This window comes from Telopea speciosissima, chromosome 11 (assembly GCF_018873765.1).
Source record: "Telopea speciosissima isolate NSW1024214 ecotype Mountain lineage chromosome 11, Tspe_v1, whole genome shotgun sequence".
NCBI lineage: Eukaryota > Viridiplantae > Streptophyta > Magnoliopsida > Proteales > Proteaceae > Telopea > Telopea speciosissima.
In genome coordinates, this window is record NC_057926.1 from 31784510 (window position 1) to 31807305 (window position 22796).

Consider the following 22796-nt stretch of genomic DNA (forward strand, 5'->3'; position numbering starts at 1 on the left):
GGGGGAAAAAGATTGTATTCAATAATCAATAAAGAGAATATTTTACTCCAGTGTCTTTTCTTTGTCTTTTCTCTGTCATTCTCAATTTCTTTCAATTTTCTTTATTAGCTTAAAGAGTTGTGCTTATAACAAGAATTTTCTTCGGCAGAAATTCTTGTACAACACTCCCAAAAATAATATTTACCAAAATAAATTATGTTAAAAAGTTTCAAGGACTTGCAACTCCTGAAAAAAATTCTGCACACTCAATTTTTCTCTCTCGTGAAAAATGATGTAATAATTTCCATCCACTAATATCTGAAAAGACATTTATAAATTAAATAAACTAACGAATAAATAAATTCATGAGCAAAAAAAACCAAAAGAATCAATTTTACATTAAAAAAAATGTGGAATTAGAAGTGGCCAAGGAGTGGGGATCGAATGGCCTTGTGTGTAATCAACGCATCATAGCTTTGAATTCTTCGAAGGTAAGGACGCCATCCCAATTCAAATCGTAGACACTAATCATTCTCTTACACTCACGGATCGTTCTTGACTCACCGAGTCGATTCAACATCCTCTTCAAGCTCTTTGCAGTTGTAAAATCACACCCATCCATCGCATACATCCCAAATGCCTCCCTCAAATCATCCTCCACCTCCTCTCCATTCCCTTCCATCAACCTCGCAAAATCATCGAACCCAAGCAACCCGTCGCCGGCCGAGTCTGACGATCCCACCACCACCACTGCCTCTTCGGCAGACAGCTCGCCACCCACAGTACTCACACAACTTTGTAACTCCATCGGCGATATCTTGCCGTCACCATCCTCATCGAAGTACCGGAACACCCGTTCGAGGTAGCTGCAATCTGGATTGGCAGATAGAGAACGCTTCTCGACCTTTCTCATGATCATCTCTATAAACTTGAAATTTTGGGAACTAGGGTTTAAATTGAGAAAGAAAGATAACAACAGCAATAGAAGGTGAGTTTAAGAGAAAGAAAAGAGTACTTGAATTAGTAGAGACAACAGAAATATTAGTAAGTGAAGATCTCCGACGTCCGAAAGTATGTTGGAGAGAAGTTTTAAGGATTGACATTTATAGGTTTCAGGGGCCTTGGGGGGGGGGGGGGGGGGGGCGGTTATTGACAGTTAATCGTATGGGTTTTGCGCGTATATGGATATTTGCAAGCGGAAGCTTCTCAGTGACTGGCTTCAGGATAGGAAGGGGAAGGGGAAAGGGAAAGGGAGACATTTTGGAGAAAAGAATATAAGAAGGCTAGTTTGGTAAATATGCTGACATCCAGTCTTTTCTTTTGACAAAACGGGCTACTCAAGTACATTGAACTTCACTTCGTTTGGATGATTGGTAAAGATTAATGAAAAAGATATTGTCAGCATTGTAGGAAAGACAGATTTTGACTATGGGGAATCCCGTTGGTCAAGTCAAAATTTTGTAAAATCTGGCCAAGAGTCGTGTAGACTAGGACACAGGGTAAAAAATGTTGAGACTATGTCATAAATCGTTCGAGTCATTTAAGACTCGGTATTTTTATCCAAGTCATGACAAACTCGACGAGTTTAGTTGCTTTTTAAAAAATCATAAATTCAGTTCACTTAAAACTAAGTTGAGTAAAATAATAAATCTGTATGCTAAAACACTAAGAAAACCTCTAGTCATTGACTCCCTTCTCTTGTTCTTAATATGTGATTCCTTGATTTTTTCTGGTTTTTCCATATTTTTCTGTATTTTTATAATTTTTAATAATATATTTATTTATTACATTAAAAATTTAAAAAAACGTGACTCACCTTGACCAAGTTCGACAAGGCCAATTCATCGGGTTTTTCTGAAAGACAAGTCAAGTCAGAAATTCATAAAAACCTGATTTTCCAACTATGATCGTGCAAATGGGAAAATGTTGGATATGCTAGCTGTATACCGTATGCTAGCAGCCTAGCACCCTATGTGTCTATCTCTCTTCCTCCCTTTGAGGGGTAAGGGAGTCATTTCAAAGTGGGGAAGAGAGAGACACATAGGGTGCTAGCATACTGTATACTGCTAACATACTCATCCCTCTTTCTACCTAAAAAAACATACTCATCCCTCTCCCATAAAGAATAATGTGCGTCTCTTCTAATGTATTTATATAAAGGGACAAAGAATGCTAACTGGGTGCGTGCAGTGCACTGCCCTTATGCTCAAACATAGAGGGTGCAAAATGACTGCCACACTCCCTGAAAAGGTGGAAATTTCTAGGTGCGTGGTGATCATTTCATGCTCCCCTGTTCCTGGGTGCAAAGGCAGCACACCGCACGTGCCCAAGTCGCATTCTCTTTCAAATTCCCTTAAATAAATACCCCTATATGCTCCCATTTCTCTACCCTCACCCAAAATATAAATACACCTATATATGTGTATTTAGAACTTTGACACCTTCTTTTGGTTCACCCTCCAAAGTTCATTAAGTTACTGAAAAAGAAGTTTTCAAAAATTACTTAAAAGTGACTTATCATTATAAAAAACTATCGTTGTTTTGAACATTTTTTGAGTACATATGTGAAATGACATTATTTACTCTCATTGGAAAAAAAATATATGATATACTAAAAGAGTAAAGAAAGTAAAATTTAAATTATCTAACACCTTAAGGGGTGTCAATAAGAAAATCCCTTTATATAAGGATTTAAACATATGGGAGGCTACAACCCTTAACAAGTAATAACCCCCAAACAAGATTTATTCTTCCGTCTAAATCAATCCAACCGTTAATTCCGACAGTTCACCTAGATATTCTAGTTGGAGAATGTTCTGCTCTCTCCTAGGAATTGTCTAATAAAAAAGGTCGTACCCAGTGCACAAGGCTCTCGTGTTTAGCAAGAATTGTCTAATATGATGTAATTTAATGCCTATGGGTTCCTACCAAAAAAAAAAGCCTATGGGTAAACTGAAAAAATATTTAAATAATGTTACCTTAATTTACATAATCATAATATGTAGGGGTGCAAGTTTGACCATGTTGGCTCGAACTTGCCCTGGCTCACCCTGAGCCCAAACAAGGCCTGGGCTAAGATATCTTGATCCTGAGGGTTGGTCAGGACTGGAAATTTTAACCCTGAGTCAAGGTCGGGTCGGCTCAGGGTTGAGGCCTCAAGTTGAGCCCGGCCCAACCCGACCCTATATTAAGTTATACTATAAAATATATATTGATATAGTATATACATTACAAACTTTAAATGTCACCCACATTTTGTTATATAATATATTATATATGAAGATAATAAGTGATATAAACATTTTATTATAGTGTTATTTTAAGTAAAATTGATAATTTTCTTCGCTGCCAATCCAGCCCATGCATCTATCTTCCCCTCCCCATGATCAGGGCCAATCAAGGTCAGCCTGACCCGACCCTGAGGGTGGGTCAGGGTTGGATTTTTCAGGCCCTAAGTCAAGGTTGGGTCGGGCCTGGGCCCAACTAAGGAGACTCAAGGTTGGGCTAGGGTTTTATAAAGCCCGGCCCAACCCGACCTTGTTGCACCCCTAATAATATGTCACATTTAGTGCCCTAGATTTAGTGTTTTTTTTTTTTCTGTCCTAATCTACTCCAAGCTAGAAGGGGGTCTTTATCCCCCTCCAGTTCCTTGCCTAGCCTAGATCCCCAATCCCCCTAACAAGGGGGCAGGGAACTGGGAAGATAATTTTCCAGCTAGAAGGGAAGGCTAAGATTGAATCCTACAAGGGAAAATATCATCCCCCTCCCCTCTAAGTTTGCCTAATATCAATCCAGTACCCAAGTTTTGAAAAATATCTACCTCCTCCCCTACTTTATAAAGATTATATCAACCGTACCCTAAGTATGTAACGGTGTTAAAAAAAATCTGTGTAAAGACAAAATTACCCTTTTTAATTAATATCTATTGAAAGCATATGTCTTTCTCCCTTGCTAATGAAAAGACTATATTACCCTTTTACTTCTACCAAAAAAAAAAAAAAATCTTTTCCTTTCGCCGGATTGTTGAATGATCGAACTCCAATCCATTCGATCTTTTTTTTGCTTTTCTTTTGTTTATGGTTGGTGACTACAACTAGGAGGTTAATTAATCTAGTTTTCGTCTCTTTAATTACATCCTTTCCCTCAAATCGTTTCGTAAGATTTGGATTCTTGGTTTTGTTTCTCTTCTTTTGTTTGGCCTTCCAATCTACTGGGCACGATGGATCTGTCAAATTTCAAGAGGAAGTGAGAGAAAGAAGGAGAGATTCCTCTGAAAAAGTCGGAGCTTTGAACTGTGAAGGTGCTGCAACTGCCTGGTGTTGCTAGTTGAAATCCGGTGTGCTTGGCTCGGGTGACGAAATTGTGTATTATTTAATATAAGTTTGCAATTTTTTTCCGTTTGAAAATCTAGAAATCTGAATAATAGATTGGATTAGAAAAATGGAAGGCATATGGGTTTGGGATGGAATCAACTTGGGCTGAGGAAGGCTGAGGTCCCAACTTCCCAACTAAGATCTAGAGTAAGTGGAGGTGTAGAAACTAGAAAGAGACGCCCTCTTTGAAGTTTGGTTTTTTGTCTTTTATTTTCCGGGTGCTGTGGTTGTGGGATGGAAGAGATGAGGGCGAAACAGGTGACAATGGCATCGATGGAAGAGATTAGGGCGAAGCAGGTGACAATGGCGTCGAGGCCCGCATACACAATGCTTTTCACACATTCTCCTCTCCATGGATCTTTTGGTTTTGGTTGGGTTTTGTTCCAAGATAAACGGAAACCCAGATCCGGATCTTCCAAAAAGAAACCCATACGAAAAAACTTGTGAACGGAGAAGAAGAAGAAGAAGTCGGAGAAACCTGAAACACTCCCTGCAACGAAGAAGAAACCTGTGAACAAGAAAAATAGAAAAAAGAAGAAAATGGGATTTGATTTTGAGGGAAAAATGATAATAAAAAATAAAAACAGAGGGGATTTTGGGATTGGAGAGGTAAAATTGGAATTAAAATAACTTAAGGGTAATTTAGGGTTTTAGATAAATTAGACCTATCCACATCATCGGTTAATGGTCGTTTTTAATGGTTAGGGTATGGTTGATATAATCTTTATAAAGTAGGGGAGGGGGTAGATATTTTTCAAAACTTTGGTATTGGATTGATATGAGGCAAACTTAGAGGGGAGGCGGATGATATTTTCCCATCCCACAACTACCAAAAGGAGGGGGGGGGGGGGGGGGAGTGCCGGAGTGGGGAGAGGGGATGCCTATATGACATAAATGTAATCTAAATCTCTTGACCTTCTTGGGGCATGCAGTCAACCGGCAATGCCTCCAACCAACCGAGTTAATGGTTATTTGCCCTAGATTTAGTTTATGGAGATGTTAGGTATTCCAAGTTTAATTTATTTTCATTAAAAAAAAAAAGTTTAATTTATACTTTTTATTTTTTTTAATAAAGAGTCTCTCTACTTATGGTAAGGTAAGGCCGCAAGGGAGATTAGAAAGAGAATGGTAACAGCGAGAGTCGATCCCAAGACCTAGCTACAATAGCCTTATAGCCGTCATGTTGAACGGTTGAAGAGAAGCTGTTCAAAAGTCACCGCCGCGAGAAAAACGCATGTGATATATCTAATGGAGAAAAGATATTAAAAAAAATAAAAATAAAGAAGAAAGGTCAAATGTACGGATTACGGAATGGGGACTTCGCACTGCGTGACGTCCGTTTACGGGTTTAAACGGATGTAAAGGACGTGGTGCCACGTGTTTGATGACGACTAAAATAAGGTCAAAAGCTTCTAAAGGACTTGGACACGTGTTTTCTGAGAAGACCATTCTCCTTATGCTTTTTATTATTATTTTCGCTCCTGTTGGGTAGATGTTTTTTTCTTTTTTTGGATGAAATGTTGGGTAGATGTGTTAAATAGTGCCAAAGGGAAGGTGTATCATAGAATTTTTATCCTCTCAATTACACTGCCTGTACTTGACCTCAAGTACATCTAATAGAGGGAGGTGGACCCCATGTGGACCCCACCTCGGGTAGTGTGTTCGGGCAAGGGGTAGGATAGTCATTTTTGCCTCCTCGATTAGATGTACTTGACGTCAAGTACGGGCATTGTAATTGAGAAGATAAAGATCCAATATCACATGAATCGGGATTTTGTTTTTATCTGACAATTTTCCCTTCTACTTATGCTAGCTATTCATTAATTTTTTATGAAAATACCAATTTATTGACGAAGGAACCTAGTTCCAATATAGTCTGCATACAATAAGTGGGAAATAGAGGGGGGGAAGACTAGAAAAAAGCTCCTTGATTGTTAGCAGCCATTGATGCAAAGGAATCCGCGACCATATTAGCTTCCTAAGGACATGAGAGAATCTAATGTCCTCGAAGAACTGTAACAGATTGAAGCAATCATTCAAAATGGGGACGATTCTCCACGGAACAGCATGTGAGGATCTGTTCAACAAGTGAACAATCAAGTGGTTGTCGCTCTCAATGATGACATTCTTGAAGTTGAGAGAGATGGCGATCATCATTGCCGACTTTGCCGCTAGAGCTTCAGCTACAAGAGCATAATTCCATCCAATCCCAGAAGCAAATCCAATCAAAAATGACGAATCCAAGTTGCGACACACATCTCCAATTCCAGCCAATCTTGGATTCCCTAAGCTAGCCCCATCCACGTTAAACTTTAGATAATTAGGACTTGGAGGAACCCGTCGGACCAATCTGCAAGATCTGTGGGTGAAAAAAGATAATAGATAGGTTAAAGAGATAAGAGATAAACCCAGGATAAGAAGCCTTTGAAGATAATAGTTTCACCGTATTCAATCATCTACGGTGTGCTTATGTTTTTATATCACATGTGAGAGTCGTTTACATTTTGTATTTTGAATTTGAATTTACAAAGAGAGATAGAGTTTGAGTGAGATCAAGACTCCTATATCAAGGTGCTGAAGAGAAGAAGTAGGAAGAGGATAGGTCATTGGAGTTTTGCATGGGATAACTCTTGACCCTATCAACATGTAATCCGTTAATGGATTTTGAATATAAATTTGAAACTTCTTCCTTATCCTTAATACGCTCCCTAAATCGAAGCGGTCGGTCCACAACTATGAGCTTGGCACTTAGAGCACGAAATCGTTGCCCTGGCAAACCTTTGGTCATAATATTTGCAATCTGATCTTAACTTGGAACAAAGCGTACAGAGAGAGTCTTAGCTGCTACCTGTTCACGACAAAGTGGTAATCTATCTCTATATGCTTCGTTCTGGCATGAAATAACGGATTTGTTGCTAGATATGTTGCTCCAATGTTGTCGCAGTATAATATCAAAACTGGACTTGAGACACCAAGATCTAGTAATAGTTGTTGCACCCATATTAGTTCAACTGAAGCGTTGGCCAAACCTTTGTACTCAGACTCAGTAGACGATCTTGCAACGGTGTATTGCTTCTTGGAACTCCAAGAGACAAGGTTATCCCCCAGATATATGCAGTAGCCGCCGGTAGAGCGACGATCATCAGAACAACCAGCCCAATCTGCATCTGTATATGCACTAAGTTGTAATGATGAGGATACACGTAAACAAATACCAAGATCTAGTGTGTCCTTTATATAACGCAGTATGCATTTGATTGCAATCCAGTGCTCCGTTGTTGGGGAATGCATGTATTGACAAACCTTGTTTACTGAATAAGATATAACTAGTCTGGTCAAGGTTAAATATTGCAAGGCGCCAACAGTGCTTCTGTAAAGTGTTGGATCTGAGAAGGTATCCCCACTTGTCTTGGAGAGATGGGTGGTCGAGCTTGGTGTGGGCATGGGTTTAGTTGCATCCATGTTTGTCCTCTTTAGAAGATCTAGGGCACACTTGGTTTGAGAGAGGTATAGTCCTTGAGAGGACCTTGTGGCCTCTATACAAAGAAAATAATGTAAGGATCCAAGATCTTTGATAGCAAACTCCTTTGCTAGTTGAAGTATGACACTCTGAACTGCTTGTGCCGTTGTTCCTGTGATGATTATGTCATCAACATAGATCAGGATGTATATGTATAGCCCATTTCTTTTACGAACATATAAGGATCTATTTGCCCTGGATGACTAAAAACCAAGGGTCATGACCAAGAAGGAGCCAAGCCTATGAGCCCATCCCCGTGGTGCCTGTTTGAAACCATACAAGGCATGTTAGATATGACAAATATAATTTGGTCGGGCGGGGTCAACAAAACCCTGTGGTTGAGTCATGTAAACTTGTTCTTCTAGAGTTCCATTCAAAAAGGCATTTTGGATGTCTAGTTGACAGAGCACCCACCCTCTAGATATTGCTAAGGAGAGGACTATTCTAATGGTGGTTGGTTTGACCACTGGACTAAAGGTATCGAAGTAATCGATCCCTTCTTGTTGGGTAAAGCCCTTTGCTACAAGGCGGGCCTTGTATCTTGATACAGTTCCATCAGCATTTCTTTTGATTCTAAACACCCACTTGTTTCCAACCACATTGTAGGATGGGGAGGGTGGGATAAGCTTCCATGTGCCATTACGCATTAGGGCATCAAACTCCTCACTCATATATAGCCATTCTCCACTTTGGATCTTTACTGGCAGCCGTGTAAGATGTGGGTTCCTCTTCTTGGGTTGGTATGGTGGATAGGAGAGCTTGTGGTAAGGGGTGTCTTGTGGCAAGAAGGTTCAATTTTTGGACTGGTTTTGAGGTTCTAGCCCTTGACCGTGTCACCATATGGTGGGAATTGTGGTTTGGGGCAGGAGTAGGTGGCGGTTGGGTTGATGTGGTGAGTTGGGTCAATGTTATGGGCTGGGTTGCCATGGGCTGAATTGGATCAGGTGGATTCATGGTGGGTTGAGTTTGGTCATCTACATGGATGGGTGAGGAACCAATAGGCTGCAGCACTAGTGAAGAGGCTTGTTGGGTGCTTTGTACAGTCCTACCAAGGGTGGTAGGTGCTTGACTCGAGCTAGGGGGTGGGGAAATTACAGCCCTATATTCTCTATGGGGAGCGGGGCAGGGAAAGATTACATCAATGTTGATAAATGTGGGGTTGGGAAAGATAGGGGGGGAAGGTGTACATATTACTTGAGATGCTTTATAGGGAAACAACATCTCATAAAAAATTACATGTCTTGAAATGTAGGTCTTCCCATTCTCCCTGTTGTAACATTTGTAGCTTTTGTGTGAGTCACTATACCCAAGAAACATACACTGAGTTGATCTATATTCTAATTTGTGCTTGTTGTATAGCCTTAACCAAGGATAACAAACACACCCATATGTTCGCATCAGTGTGTAATCCGGATCTGCCTTGAAGAGCATTTGAAAAGGAGACTTGTTCTTTAACACCGGAGTTGGGAGTCTATTTATCAAATAGACTGCAGTGTCAATGGCCGAAACCCACATTTGCCTAGGTACACATGCATGTGCCATTAGAGACAACCCTGTTTCCACCACATGGCAGTGCTTGCGTTCTGCCCTTCCATTTTGTTCGGAAGTATGAGGGCAAGAGTACCTGTGCACTATTCCGTTTTTATGGAGAAAGTTATCAAAATATTTATATTCACCAGCACCATCAGATTGAAAATTAATAATTTTACAGTTATGATAATTCTCCACATAAGTACTGAATTGGCTAAATACTTTTAAAGCTTCTAATCTTTGTACTATGGGAAAGACCCAGGTATATCTACTAAAATCGTCAATGAAAAATATATAATAGGTATAACCTTGGACCGATGGTATTGGCACAGGTCCCCATATATCGGAATAAATCAATTGGAAAGGCTTAGAAACAGTGGATTTATTCAATACTTATAAAAAAAATAATGTGAAGCAATTATCTGTTAGGGAGTGTGGGCTACGCCAGCACTCCCATGTTTTTTTCTCTCTCTCTCTTCCTCAAAATAAGCTCTTTTCAAATGGGGAGGAGAGAGATAAACTCATAGGAGTACTGGCATAAACCACAATACCGCACAAAATTTTCTCCCAAAAATAATATTTACCAAAATAAATTATGTTAAAAAATTTCAAGGACTTGCAACTCCTTGGAAAAAAAAAATTTCTGCACACTCAATTTCTCTCTCGTGGAAAAATGATGTAATAATTTCCATCCACTAATATCTGAAAAGACATGTAAATTAAATAAACTAACGAATAAATAATGTCATGCGCAAAAAAAACAAAAAAAAATCAATTTTACATTAAAAAAATGTGGAATTAAAAGTGGCCAAGGGGTGGGGATCGAATTGCCTTTTGTTTAATCAAAACGCATCATAGCTTTGAATTCTTCGAAGGTAAGCACGCTATCCCCATTCAAATCGTAGACACTAATCATTCCCTTACATTCACGGATCGTTCTTGACTCACCGAGTCGATTCAACATCCTCTTCAAGCTCTTGGCAGTTATAAAATCACACCCATCCATCGTATACATCCCAAATGCCTCCCTCAAATCATCCTCCACCTCTTCTCCATTCCCTTCCATCAACCTCGCAAAATCATTGAACCCAAGCAACCCGTCGCCGTCCGAGTCTGACGATCCCACCACCACCACTGCCTCTTCGGCAGACAGCTCGCCACCGACAGTACTCACACAACTTTGTAATTCCGTCGGCGATATCTTGCCGTCACCATCCTCATCGAAGTACCGGAACACCCGTTCGAGGTAGCTGCAATCTGGATTCGCAGATAGAGAACGCTTCTCGACCTTTCTCATGATCATCTCTGTAAGCTTGAAATTTTAGGAACTAGGGTTTGACTTGAGAAAGAAAGATAACAACAGCAATAGAAGGAGAGTTAAAGAGAAAGAAAAGGGTACTTGAATTAGTAGAGACAACAGAAATATCCCACGTTCGAAAGTATGTTAGAGAGAAGGTTTAAGGATTGATATTTATAGGTTTCAGGGGCGTCGGGGGCGGGCAGTTATTGACAGTTAATCGTATGGGTTTTGCGCGTATATGGGATATTTGAAAGCGGAAGCTTCTCAGTGACTGGCTTCAAGATGGGAAGGGGAAGGGGAAAGGGGGAGATTTTGGAGAAGGGAATCTAAGAAGGCTAGTTTGGTATGACATCCAGTCTTTTCTTTTGACAAAACAGGCTACTCAAGTACATTGAACTTCACTTATTTTGGATGATTGGTGGGAGAATGAAAAAGATATCGTATGCATAGTAGGAAAACAAGGTTTTGACTAAAGGGAATCCCCTTAGTCAAGTCAAAATTTAAAATTTTGAAAAATTTAATCAAGAGTCATGTAGACTGGTTTAGAATAAAAAATGATGAGGCTATATCATAAATCATCTGAGTCACTTAAGACTTGATATATTTACTCGTGTCATGATAAACTCGATGAATTTAGTTGCTTTTTAAAAAATCATAAATTCGGTTCACTTGAGTAAAATAGTAAATCTGTATGCTAAAACACTAAGAAACCCTCAACTCATTGACTCCCTTCTCTTGTTCTTAATATGTGATTCCTTGATTTTTTTTTCTGGTTTTTCCATATTTTTCTGTATTTTTATAATTTTTTTAATAATATACATATTTATTGCATTAAAATAATTTAAAAAACGTGACTCACCTTGACCAGGTTTGACAAAGCCGAGTCATCGAGTTTTTCTGAAAGATGAGTCAAGTCAGAAATTCAGAAAAACTTGATTTTCCAACTATGATTGTAGGAAATTGTAATTATAAAGAATGGGAAAATGCTGGGTATGCTAGTTGTATATCGTATCCTAGCACCCTTTGTGCCTATCTCTCTTCCTCTTTGAGGGGTAAGGGAGTCATTTCAAAGTGGGGAAGAGAGAGACACATAGGATGCTAGCATACTGTATACTGCTAACATACTCATCTCTCTCCCATAAAGAATAATGTGTGTCTCTTCTAATGTATTTATATAAAAGGATAAAGAACGCTAATTGGGAGCATGCAGTGCACTACCCTTATGCCCAGACATAGGGGTGCAAAATGACTGTCAGACTCCCTGAAAAGATGGAAATTTCCAGGTGCATGGTGATCATTTCATGCTCCCCTGTGTCTGGGTGCATGGGCAGCACACCCACCGCACGTGCCCAGGTAGCGTTCTCTTTCAAATTCCCTTAAATAAATACCCCTATATGCTCCCATTTCTCTACCCACACCCAAAATATCAATACACCCTATATATGTGTATTTAGAACTTTGATATATACCTTCTTTTGGTTGCCCGGTCCTTTGTCTCACTCTCAAAAGTTCATTAAGTTACTAAATATAAAAAGGTTTTCAAAAATTACTTAAAAGTGGCTTTTCATTAATTCATAATCATTATAAAAAACTATCATTGTTTTGTAAATTTTTTAAGTACATATATGAAATGACATTATTTACTCTCATTGAAAAAAAGATATGATATACTTAAAAAGTAAAGAAAGTAAAATTTCAAATTATTTAACACCTTAAGAAGTGTCAATAAGAAAATCACTTTATATAAGGATTTAAACATATATATGGGAAGCTACAACCGTTAACAAGTAATAACTCCCAAACAAGATTTATTCTTCCGTCTAAATCAATCCAACCGTTAATTTCAGCAGTTCACCTAGATATTCCAGCTGGAGAATGTTCTACTCTCTCCTAGGAATTGTCTAATAAAAAAGGTCGTACCTAGTGCACAAGGCTCCCGCGTTTAGCAGGATTTGTCTAATATGTTGTAATTTAATGCCTAGGGGTTCCTACCAAAAAAGACCTATGGGTAAACTGAAAAAATATTTAAATAATGTTACCTTAATTTACATAATCATAATATGTAGGGGTGCAAGTTTGGCCATGCTGGCCTGAACCCACCTTGGCTCGCCTTAAGCCCAAATAGGTTCTGGGCTAAGATATCTTGACCCTGAGGGTTGATTAGGATTGGAAATTTTAACCCTGAGTCACGGTCAGGTCGGGTCAGGGTTGAGGCCTCAGGTTGAGCCTGGCCCTACCCGACCCTATTTTAAGTTATACTATAAAATATTTATTGATATAGTATATACATTATAAACTTTAAATGTCATCCATATTTTGTTATATAATATATTATATATGAAGATAATAAGTGATATAAACATTTTATTATAGTGTTATTTTAAGTAAAATTGATAATTTTCTCCCTGGCCAATCCAACGTATGCATCTCCCTTCCTCTCCCCATGATCAAGGCCAATCAGGGTCAGCCTGACCCGACCTTGAGGGTGGATCAGGATTGGATTTTTCAAGCCTTAAGTTAGGGTTGGGTTGGGCCTGGGCCTAGCTAAGGAGACTCAAGGTTGGGCTAGGGTTTTATAAAGCACGGCTCAACCTGACCTTATTGCACCCCTAATAATATGTCACATTCGATGCCCTAGATTTAGTATTTTTTTTTTTGTCAATCCTAATCTACTCCAAGCTAGAAGGGGAGGTCTTTATTCCCTCCAATTCCTTGCTGGAGTGGGGAGAAAGGGTGCCCATATGACACAAATGTAATCCAAATCCCTTGACCTTCTTTGGGCATACACTCAACCAACAATGCTTCCAGCCAACCAAGTTACCGTTGTGTGCCCTAAATTTAGTTTATGGAGATGTTAGGTATTTCAAGTTTAATTTATTTTTTATTAAAAAAAAAAAAAATTTTTAATTTATAATTTTTAGGGAAAAATTTTCATACACGACTTATAATTTTTAAATTTTTAATAAAGAGTCTGTATATTTATGGTAAATTAACACCGTAAGGGGGATTAGAAAGAGAAAGGTAACAACGAGAGTGGATCCCAAGACCTAAGTACAGTAGCCGTCATGTTGAACGCTTGAAGAGAAGCTGTTCCAAAAGTCACAGCCGCCAGAAAAACGCGTGTAATATATCTAATGGAGAAAAGATACAAAAAAAAAAAACAAAAGGTCAAAACTAGATAAGTAGCACCACGTACGGATTACGAAATGGGTACTTCGCACTGCTTGACGTCGGTTTACACGTTTAAACGGATGAAAAGGAGGTGGTGCCACGTGTTTGATGTCCACTAAAATAAGGTCAAAAGCTTCTAAAGGACTTCGACACGTGTTCTTTGAGAATACCATTATCCTTATGCTTTTTATTATTATTTTCCCTCCTGGTGGGTAGATGTTTTAAACAGTACCAGAAGAAGGTGTATCTCATGGATCGGGATTTTTTTTGTTTGTCTCTGACAACTTCCCTTGGAACAGCTTCTCTTCAAGCGTTCAACATGACGGCTATTGTAGCGAATTTTTATGTGCTGTTGTACGCATTGTGCGGTGTAGTAATAGTCATGTATGCACAACGGATTTTATATGTTATTGTGCACATCGTGCAGTGTAGCAGCGGTCATATATACATAACGGATTCCATTGTGCATACATGGCCGCTGCTATACCACATGATGCGTACAACAACAGATAAAGGTCATTGTAGCTAGGTCTTGGGATCTACTCTCGTTGTTACCCTTCTCTTTCTAATCCCCCTTGTGGCCCTAACTTACCCTAAATAGAGAGACTCTTTATTAAAAAAAATTAAAAATTATAAGCCTGGTATGAAAACTTTACCCTAAAAATATAAAGAAGAGATTCTTTATCTTGCTTTTTGCCACGTCGTCTCTCTTTTTTATGTATGAAAAGCTCTTAGGATTGAGATCCTCTGCTGCCAAGGAAAGTCTTGACATCATCTTACCCTAAGAATCTTGCTTTTTGCCACGTCGTCTCTCTTTTTTATTTATGAAAAGCTTTTAGGATTGAGATCCTCTACTGCCAAGGAAAGTCTTGCCATTGTCCTGCCCTGGTCAATGAGGTTGACACGTGTCCTTATGTTGATCCAATGTTTTAGTTTCAAATGTTTGAAAACGTAAGGAGATCTAATTTATGCTCATATCAAACTCAAGCCGATCTTTACCAAAAAACAAAAAACTCAAGCCGATCAACTTTCCCAGTGGCAGCAGTTAAAGGTCACACCATTATCGGATCTGATCACTTTCCTCTCTTATTCGATACCGATGGAGGTCGTAGTTCTGGAGTTCGGCCCTTCAGATTCGAGGCAGCTTGGTTTACCCATCCTCAATGCAAAGAGGTTGCTGTAAAAGCCTGGTCAATTCCAACAGCTGGAAGAGCCTGCGAAGTTCTGCATCAAAAGACATCAAATGTGAAATCTTTCTTTTCCAAATGGAACAAAACAACCTTTGGAAACATTCAACAAAAAATTGGAGCTTTACAGAAAGAGTTAGAGTTGCTTCAGGACTGCCCCCCTTCTCCTACTAATTAGGAGTGCCAAAAAGAGGTTCAAGACCTTCTTGCAGTTGAACTTGAAAGAGAAGAGATTTTCTGGCATAAAAAATCAAGGAACCTCTGGCTAAAATGTGGTGACCGAAACACCCAGTACTTTCATGCTTCAACTCTACAATGGCGCCATCAAAACCGAATTCTCCAATTGAAGCTTGATTCAGGAACTTGGACTCAGTTTGAAAAAGACATTACAGAAGAGGTAAACAGGAAGTATAAAGCTATTTTCTCATAAGCAGCTATAGATGATAATGCTCTCCATGCTGTGCTGCAAACCATCTCCCCCTCTGTTGATGATTATACTAATGAGCTGCTATGTAGAATACCAAATGCTGTAGAGATTAAAGCTGCCTTGTCCACCATGGCCCCTCTTAAATCCCCTGGGCCTGATGGTCTTCCTCCTGCCTTCTTCCAACGCCACTGGAGCATCGTCTGTGATGATATTTGCAAGTTTTTCTGTGAATTCTTTAAATCTGGAATAATGCTCCCATCTTCAAATACTACTATGGTTTGCCTAATTCCAAAGATTCCTCAACCAGAGAAAGTTGAGCATTTTTGGCCTATAAGCTTATGTAACTTCTCAATCAAGATTATCACTAAGATTGTAGTGTCTCGTCTCAAGACCTGCCTGGAAAACATTATTTCTGCTGCTCAATCAGCCTTTATTCCTCATCGAACAATATCAGACAACATCCTTATGGCTCACGAAGCATTCCATTATATCAAACACAAGCGCAAGGGGAAGAAGAAGCTTGTCTCCTTTAAGTTAGATATCCGAAAGGCTTATGACTTTCTTGATTGGCGATTTATTAGAGAAGTCCTGTTTCGATATGGTTTCAATGTCAAATGGGTCTCTATGGTAATGGAATGTGTCTCATCAGTCTCCTACAAATTTCTGATAAATGGAGTGGCACGTGACTGAATCATCCCCTCAAGAGGCATCCACCAAGGTGATCCTTTATCACCGGCTCTGTTCGTTCTTTGTTCCCAGGCCCTAAGTGTTGTTCTTGTTCAGGCAGAAGAAACTGGTCTTATCCATGGCATCAAAATTCGCAATAGGACTGCCCCCTGACCCACCTCCTATTTGCGGACGATAGTCTCCTGTTTTTAGAGGTAACGCTTAAAGAAATCCACAATCTCAAAGGATGTCTAAACCTTTACTGTCAGGCTACCGGGCAAAGGATTAACCTCCATAAATCATCTCTTACTTTGAGCCCAAACACACCAATTAAGTTCAAGGTTGGTTCTCTAGGACTCTAAAAATCCCATATGGAGGCTGTCCAAAAAAATATCTGGGACTCCCCTTAGAATTTAGATCTGTGAAGCATGACCTATTCAAGGAAATACATGACCGAGCCACTTCTAAATTTCAAGGGTGGAAACAAAATCTCCTCTCCCATGCTCGGAAGGAAATCTTAATCAAATTAGTGGCTCTCTCTCTCAACACATACGCTGCTTCCCATTTCAAAATGCCTTGCCTCCCACCACTCCAAGATTCACCAACTCTCTTCTAATTTCTTTTGGGGGAAGAATTCTGAATGTCAAAATGGCATTCCTTGGATCTCTTGGCGACGCTTGTGTAGATCCAAAGATAAGGGTGAGTTGGGTTTTCGTGATCCAGCAATTCAGAATCGATCTTTACTTGGAAATCTGGCGTGGCATTTATGGTCTGATTGATAACATCCAAAGTGCGATTTAGCGGAACCGAATACAAGATCATGGATATCGATGGGAGATGTCATTCAATAACAGAACAATACAGGGATCGATCATTACCTAGAGCCTCATAGATGCAAGACCTCCAGTCGATGATAGCCCTTTCTCGATCGTTCCACGCACCACGTAAAGCTTTGCGTTCCCCACATGGTCAAGCTAACTCCTCCACACTTCCAAGGAGCACAAGAGCTTGGACTTTCTCTAAGATCAAACACCAAGAGAAGGCGAGGGAGAAAACAGTTTTTGGGAGGGAGAGGGAGGAGCTCCACGATTTGGGTTCCTTGTGCATTCTTGAGTTTTTGGCAATCTCTAGTATTATATAAGATATGCTAGCCCATCTAATTTTTTCCAACAAGGAAAGATCTTTATTGCTAGGGGAATCCAATATTGGGTTCAATATCAAATATTCACCCAATAAGTTTTCTTTTCTAACAATCTCCTCCATCCTACTGTAAGATACGATCTTACAAGAGGATCATGAAAAGGAAATCATGATCAACCGTACTACGTAAATGAGTGGAACCGAAAGGAAAGGGGTAGGATCGCAATGGGAATCTACTCAGCTTCTAAAGTGTTCAACACCAAAGATGCCAAGCAGATGTAATAATCAACACCCAAGGTAAGTAGCTAAAACACGCATTAGTCCCCCACAAAACAATGTTGCATGGTTCAATATAAGGCATGTGTACGAGACTTTCAAACCTCAATGAACTGATACTACGATCGAGAGATTCAATTACCTTGATTGGACCGAGGAAAAAACACTTCAAACAAAATGTTTAAGAAAATAGATAATGTTTTGTTAGTATATCTTAAAAACATTTCAAAAACATGTTGAAAATGCTACCGGAATCGGATTTATGTCCAATCCTGCATAGAATACTCTCCTCAACATACTCCCAACGTATGGGTTGTGGGTTTCATGTTGGGCATCTCTTTCGAATACAGCCAGACACTGAGAATCCAGTGCATCGATATATAGTCAGAGAGAGACATCAACCGTTGGTACACCAAAATTATCAACATATGAATGTAACGATAAGGACCCCTCAGGTCAAGGGACCAATCGTGAACTACTTAAGAGAATCTTATTTTCTTGATAAACTGATAGTACACCACATGTGAAATTCTCAAGTGATCCAGTCCAATGTACACACCGAATGTACACTCACATTTGTGTCTTGAAAAAATAACCATCCTAAGCACACACAATGTGACCACCATATCGGACGGGATGTCCAGTCCCATCCCTAGTGGTGAACAGTTTTAGGTATGAATACCTATGGACAATAACTAAGCTCAACAATTGATTATGCTAATCAAAATCAAAATTTATTAATTCAAATAGAAGGAGTTTTGTACATTAGTGTCAATTACCCATGAAATTCACCCCCATATTCCCAACATGTTTCTCAAAAACACTAGGAGGCAATGCCTTAGTCATGGGGTTAGATAAGTTATCTACAGTGTCAACCTTAGCTATGGCTATGTCACCACACTGAATAATCTCACGAATCAAGTGATATTTTTGCTCCACATGCTTATTCCTTTGATGAGCCCTTGGTTCCTTCGCTTGTGCTATAGCTCCCCTGTTGTCACATAACAATTGTATGGGTTGCTCCACTAGCTCAGGCACCACCCCTAAGTCTGTCAAGAATTTCTTGAGCCAGACACCTTCCTTAACTACTTCACTAGCTACCAAGTACTCAACTTCTATTGTGGAATCAGTTGTTGACTTCTGTTTGGCACTCCTCCAAATCACCGCACCCCCACCAATCATGAAAATCATCCTAGAGGTAGACTTTCTATCATCCTTGTCAGTTTGAAAATCCGAATCTGTATATCCAACTACTGACAATTGATCACAACCATATACAAGAAAGTAATCTTTGGTCCTCCTTAGGTACTTGAGGATGCCCTTGACAGTTGTCCAATGTTCTTGTCCTAGATTGGATTGATATCGACTTATAATCCCTACAGCATGACAAATATCTGGTCTGGTATACAACATGGCATACATCAGACTTCCTACTGCAGAAGCATAAGCAACTCTCTTCATAGTCTCAATTTCCTTAGGAGTTTGAGGACATTGTGACTTGGATAGACCGATTCCATGCCTGAGAGGTACATTTCCTCTCTTCGAATCCTGCATGTTGAACCTCTCAAGCACTTTGTCAATGTAGGTGGATTGTGACAATCCCAACATCCTCTTCTTGCGATCTCTCACAAGCTTGATTCCTAAGATGTAGCTGGCTTCACCCAAATCTTTCATCAAGAATGTATTGGATAACCACATCTTTACAGATGATAGCAACTCCACATCATTCCCAATTAATAGTATATCATTCACATATAGGACAAGGAAACAGATGGCACCCCCACAAATTTTCTTATACACGCATGGTTCATCAATGTTTTATTCAAACTCAAATTCCTTGATAGTTTGATCAAAATGGATGTTCTAGCTTCTGGAAGCTTGTTTTAGTCTATAAATGGACCTCAACAACCTGCATGCCTTATTTTCCTCCCCTGGGGAAACAAAACCCTCTGGCTGACTCATATATATGACCTCATCAAGATAACCGTTATGGAAAGCGGTCTGTACATCCATCTGCTAGATCTCATAATCGTGGTATACAGCAATTGACAATAGAATCCGAATGGATTTAATCATCGCTATCGGTGAGAAGGTTTCATCATAGTCAATACCCTCTTTCTGAGTGTATCCCTTTGCCACCAGTCTTGCCTTGAAACGTTTCACCTTTCCATCCACACCTCTCTTCCTCTTGTAGATCCATTTACAGCCAATGGGTTTTACCCCTTGTGGCAGATCTTCAAAAGTCCAGACATGGTTAGAATCCATGGAATCTATTTCACTATGCATAACTTCCTGTCATTTCACCGAGTCAACATCCTTAAGAGCCTCAGCATAAGTATAAGGATTTGTTTCTGAACAATCAGACACCATGTGGAATTCTTCCACCTTTTGATCTTCCTGTATGAGAAAGTTCAAACGAGTTGGTGGTCTGATAGACCTCTGACTCCGTCTAGGCTCTTGAGGTTGTTGCTCTACTGTGGGTACGTCAACTGAAATTTATGTCGACGTAGAGGGCACTTGGTCATTAGATACTTCTTTAATGACCACTGGATCTGATCTTAGTGAGATCTTGTCATCCTCAAGAAATGCCGCATGCTTACGAACTATGACTTTCTGATTAACAGGGTCATAGAAGTAGTAGCCTATTGTCATCTTAAGGTATCCTAAGAAATAACTTCTATCTGTTGGGGATTCCAACTTATCTGTCTATTGTTTCCTTACATGTGCTGTGCAACCCCACACCTTAAGATGTTGGAGACTAGGTTTGCGTTGATATTGCAATTCAAAAGGTGTTTTGGTCACAGACTTTGTTGGTACCCTGTTCAGTAGATAGATGGCAGTTTCCAGTGCGAAACCCCAAAAACTCAATGGGAGTTCTGAATAACTCAACATGGATCGAACCATGTCCAACAAGGTTCGGTTCCTCCTTTCTGAAACTCTGTTCTATTGAGGTGTCCCTGGGGCAGTCAACTGAGATATAATCCCAGCTTCTTTTAGATAGTCCCTAAACTCATCCGATAAATACTCTCCTCCTCGATCAGATCGAAGGCACTTGATGCAATTACCCAACTATTTTTCAACCTTTGCTCGGAATTCCTTGAATTTGTCAAAGGTTTTTGACTTGCGGTGCATCAAGTATATGTAACCATAACGAGAGTAATCATCAGTGAAGGTTACGAAGTATTCGTAACCATACCTCGCCTGAACATTAATGGGTCCACACACATCAGAGTGCATCAATTCCATCACAGCTTTGGCTCTTCTTCCTTTGTTAGAGAAGGGTTTCTTGGTCATTTTTCCTTGTAGACACGACTCATAAGTTGGATAAGGTTCTACCTTCAATGGATCCAAAGGTCCATCCTTCACCAACCTGTTTACCCTTTCTACTCCAATATGGCCTAACCTCAAGTACCAAAGATATGTTGAATTATCTTGGGTTGATTCTCTTTTTATAGAATTATTGGAGATCTCATTTACCTCTAGTATCGATTTTAAGAGATATAATCCGTTATCCAGTAAGCCAGTAGTAACAAAAGAGTTATTCAATCGAATAGTTAACTTGTCACCAAAAAGAAAAGTATAACCATCCTTTACCAGCCTACTAATAGAAACAATGTTCCTCCTAAATAGGGGGACATAAAAAAAATCTCTCAAAATCAAAGTGCTACTATTAAAAAATAAAGTAAAATCTCTAACGGCCTCAGCAACGGCCTCAGCTCCCGTACCCATTCTGAAATGAACTTCATCCTTACTCAACCTTCTTGTCAGCTTGAACCCCTGTAACAAGTTGTAAATATGGGCGGTAGACCCCGAGTCCACCAACCATGTGTTAGTAGGTTCCTCTGACAAATTAGACTCACAAAGGACTAATGTTTCAGAAATACCTTCTTTCTGTTTCTCCTGCTTCTTTTTTGGGCAGCCAGGAAAGCACGACATTCCTTCTTCCAATGTCCGTCCTTCTTGCAATAGAAACAAGTCCCCTTGCCCTTATTTTTCTGAATTCCCTTAGCACCGACCTTAGGATTTTTTCCCTTGTCTGACTTCTTCTTCTTCTTCTTGCCCTTGGACTTAAAGGAAGAAGGCTTGTCCTCTGTAGTCAAGACCTCCACATTTTGCTTCTTGGATGCAGCTTCTACCTCTTACAATATATTGCCCAGCTCAGGGAGTTCGACGAAGAGTTTATTCATGTTATAATTAACAATAAACGATCCATTGATCTCTTGAGGCAAATAGTAGAAGATGACACCCGTCTTCTAATTCAGGTTGAAGGATGTCCCAAGGTTCTCCAGATCTTGGAACAAGTTTTGCATTTTCATCACATGATCTATAACTGAAGTTCCTTGAGCCATCTTCGTGCTATGGAGGAGTGTCACCAGTTGATGATGGGCATGTCTTTCTTCTCTCCTATACATCTCCTTTAACTCCTCCATCATGTCCTTGGTCAAGTGCAGAACCTTAACAGAATCAACAATGGTATTTTTCAGAGAACTTAACACGAAGAGTTTGGCCTTAGAGTTTTTCTATCGAAATAACTCATAGACCGGCTTAGATTCAGGGTTTTCCTCATTGAGGAATTCAAGCTCTTCTTCATCCAGGATAGACATTAGACCTTTTGTAAACAGGAGTAACTTGATTGTCCTCCTCCAGTCAACATAGTTTGGGTAGGTCAAAATATGGTCTTTAATAAGGACGGCATAGTTGAATTGGGCTGACATTATTAAATCTATATGATGTACAAAAAATAACAATTGGAATGATGTACAACCATTGAAATAACTGGGGTAAGAACAATCAATGGTCAATCACACCCTAAGCTTCCCTCTGGCTTGTAGGGTATGAATTGGAAAACCATCAACCCTTATGCTCCTGACTTAGCCTATCGGAGTTCATCATTCGTATGTTGGTTGGGTGGACTATTCTGTCCGTCACTTAGACTTTCAATATGATTTGGCCACCTGAGTGTCATGCCCATTCCTATCGACTGACACACACTCAAGTCAAGTATTTACCCTAAATTTTGGAGGGAATTATGGTGTTTATGGGTTAATGCCTACTATTATAGTACATGTACCACTGACCATATTCTCTACCTATCACATGTGAGATAAGTACAAATAATTTCATCAACCTATCCAAATATTATCCTATCGGCATCTACAAGGGTAGATCGATGAAATTTCTACACTTACCAACTAAGGGAGGCCATGAGAATCCCACCAACCGGGGT

General features: G+C 39.6%; 2 protein-coding genes across 2 annotated transcripts; both read right to left on the minus strand.

The window, feature by feature from the left end:
- Positions 1–436: 436 nt before the first annotated feature.
- LOC122646460 (calcium-binding protein CML37-like) lies at positions 437–10799 on the minus strand. The gene is made up of 2 exons (XM_043840022.1): positions 10767–10799; positions 437–965 (listed from the first exon to the last, which is right to left on the minus strand). Exon 2 carries the CDS (start codon positions 896–898, stop codon positions 440–442), a length of 459 nt encoding a protein of 152 aa, XP_043695957.1. The 5' UTR covers positions 899–965; positions 10767–10799; the 3' UTR covers positions 437–439.
- LOC122644958 (calcium-binding protein CML37-like) lies at positions 10241–10822 on the minus strand. Its single transcript, XM_043838317.1, has one exon. It carries the CDS (start codon positions 10703–10705, stop codon positions 10241–10243), a length of 465 nt encoding a protein of 154 aa, XP_043694252.1. The 5' UTR covers positions 10706–10822.
- Positions 10823–22796: the final 11974 nt, after the last annotated feature.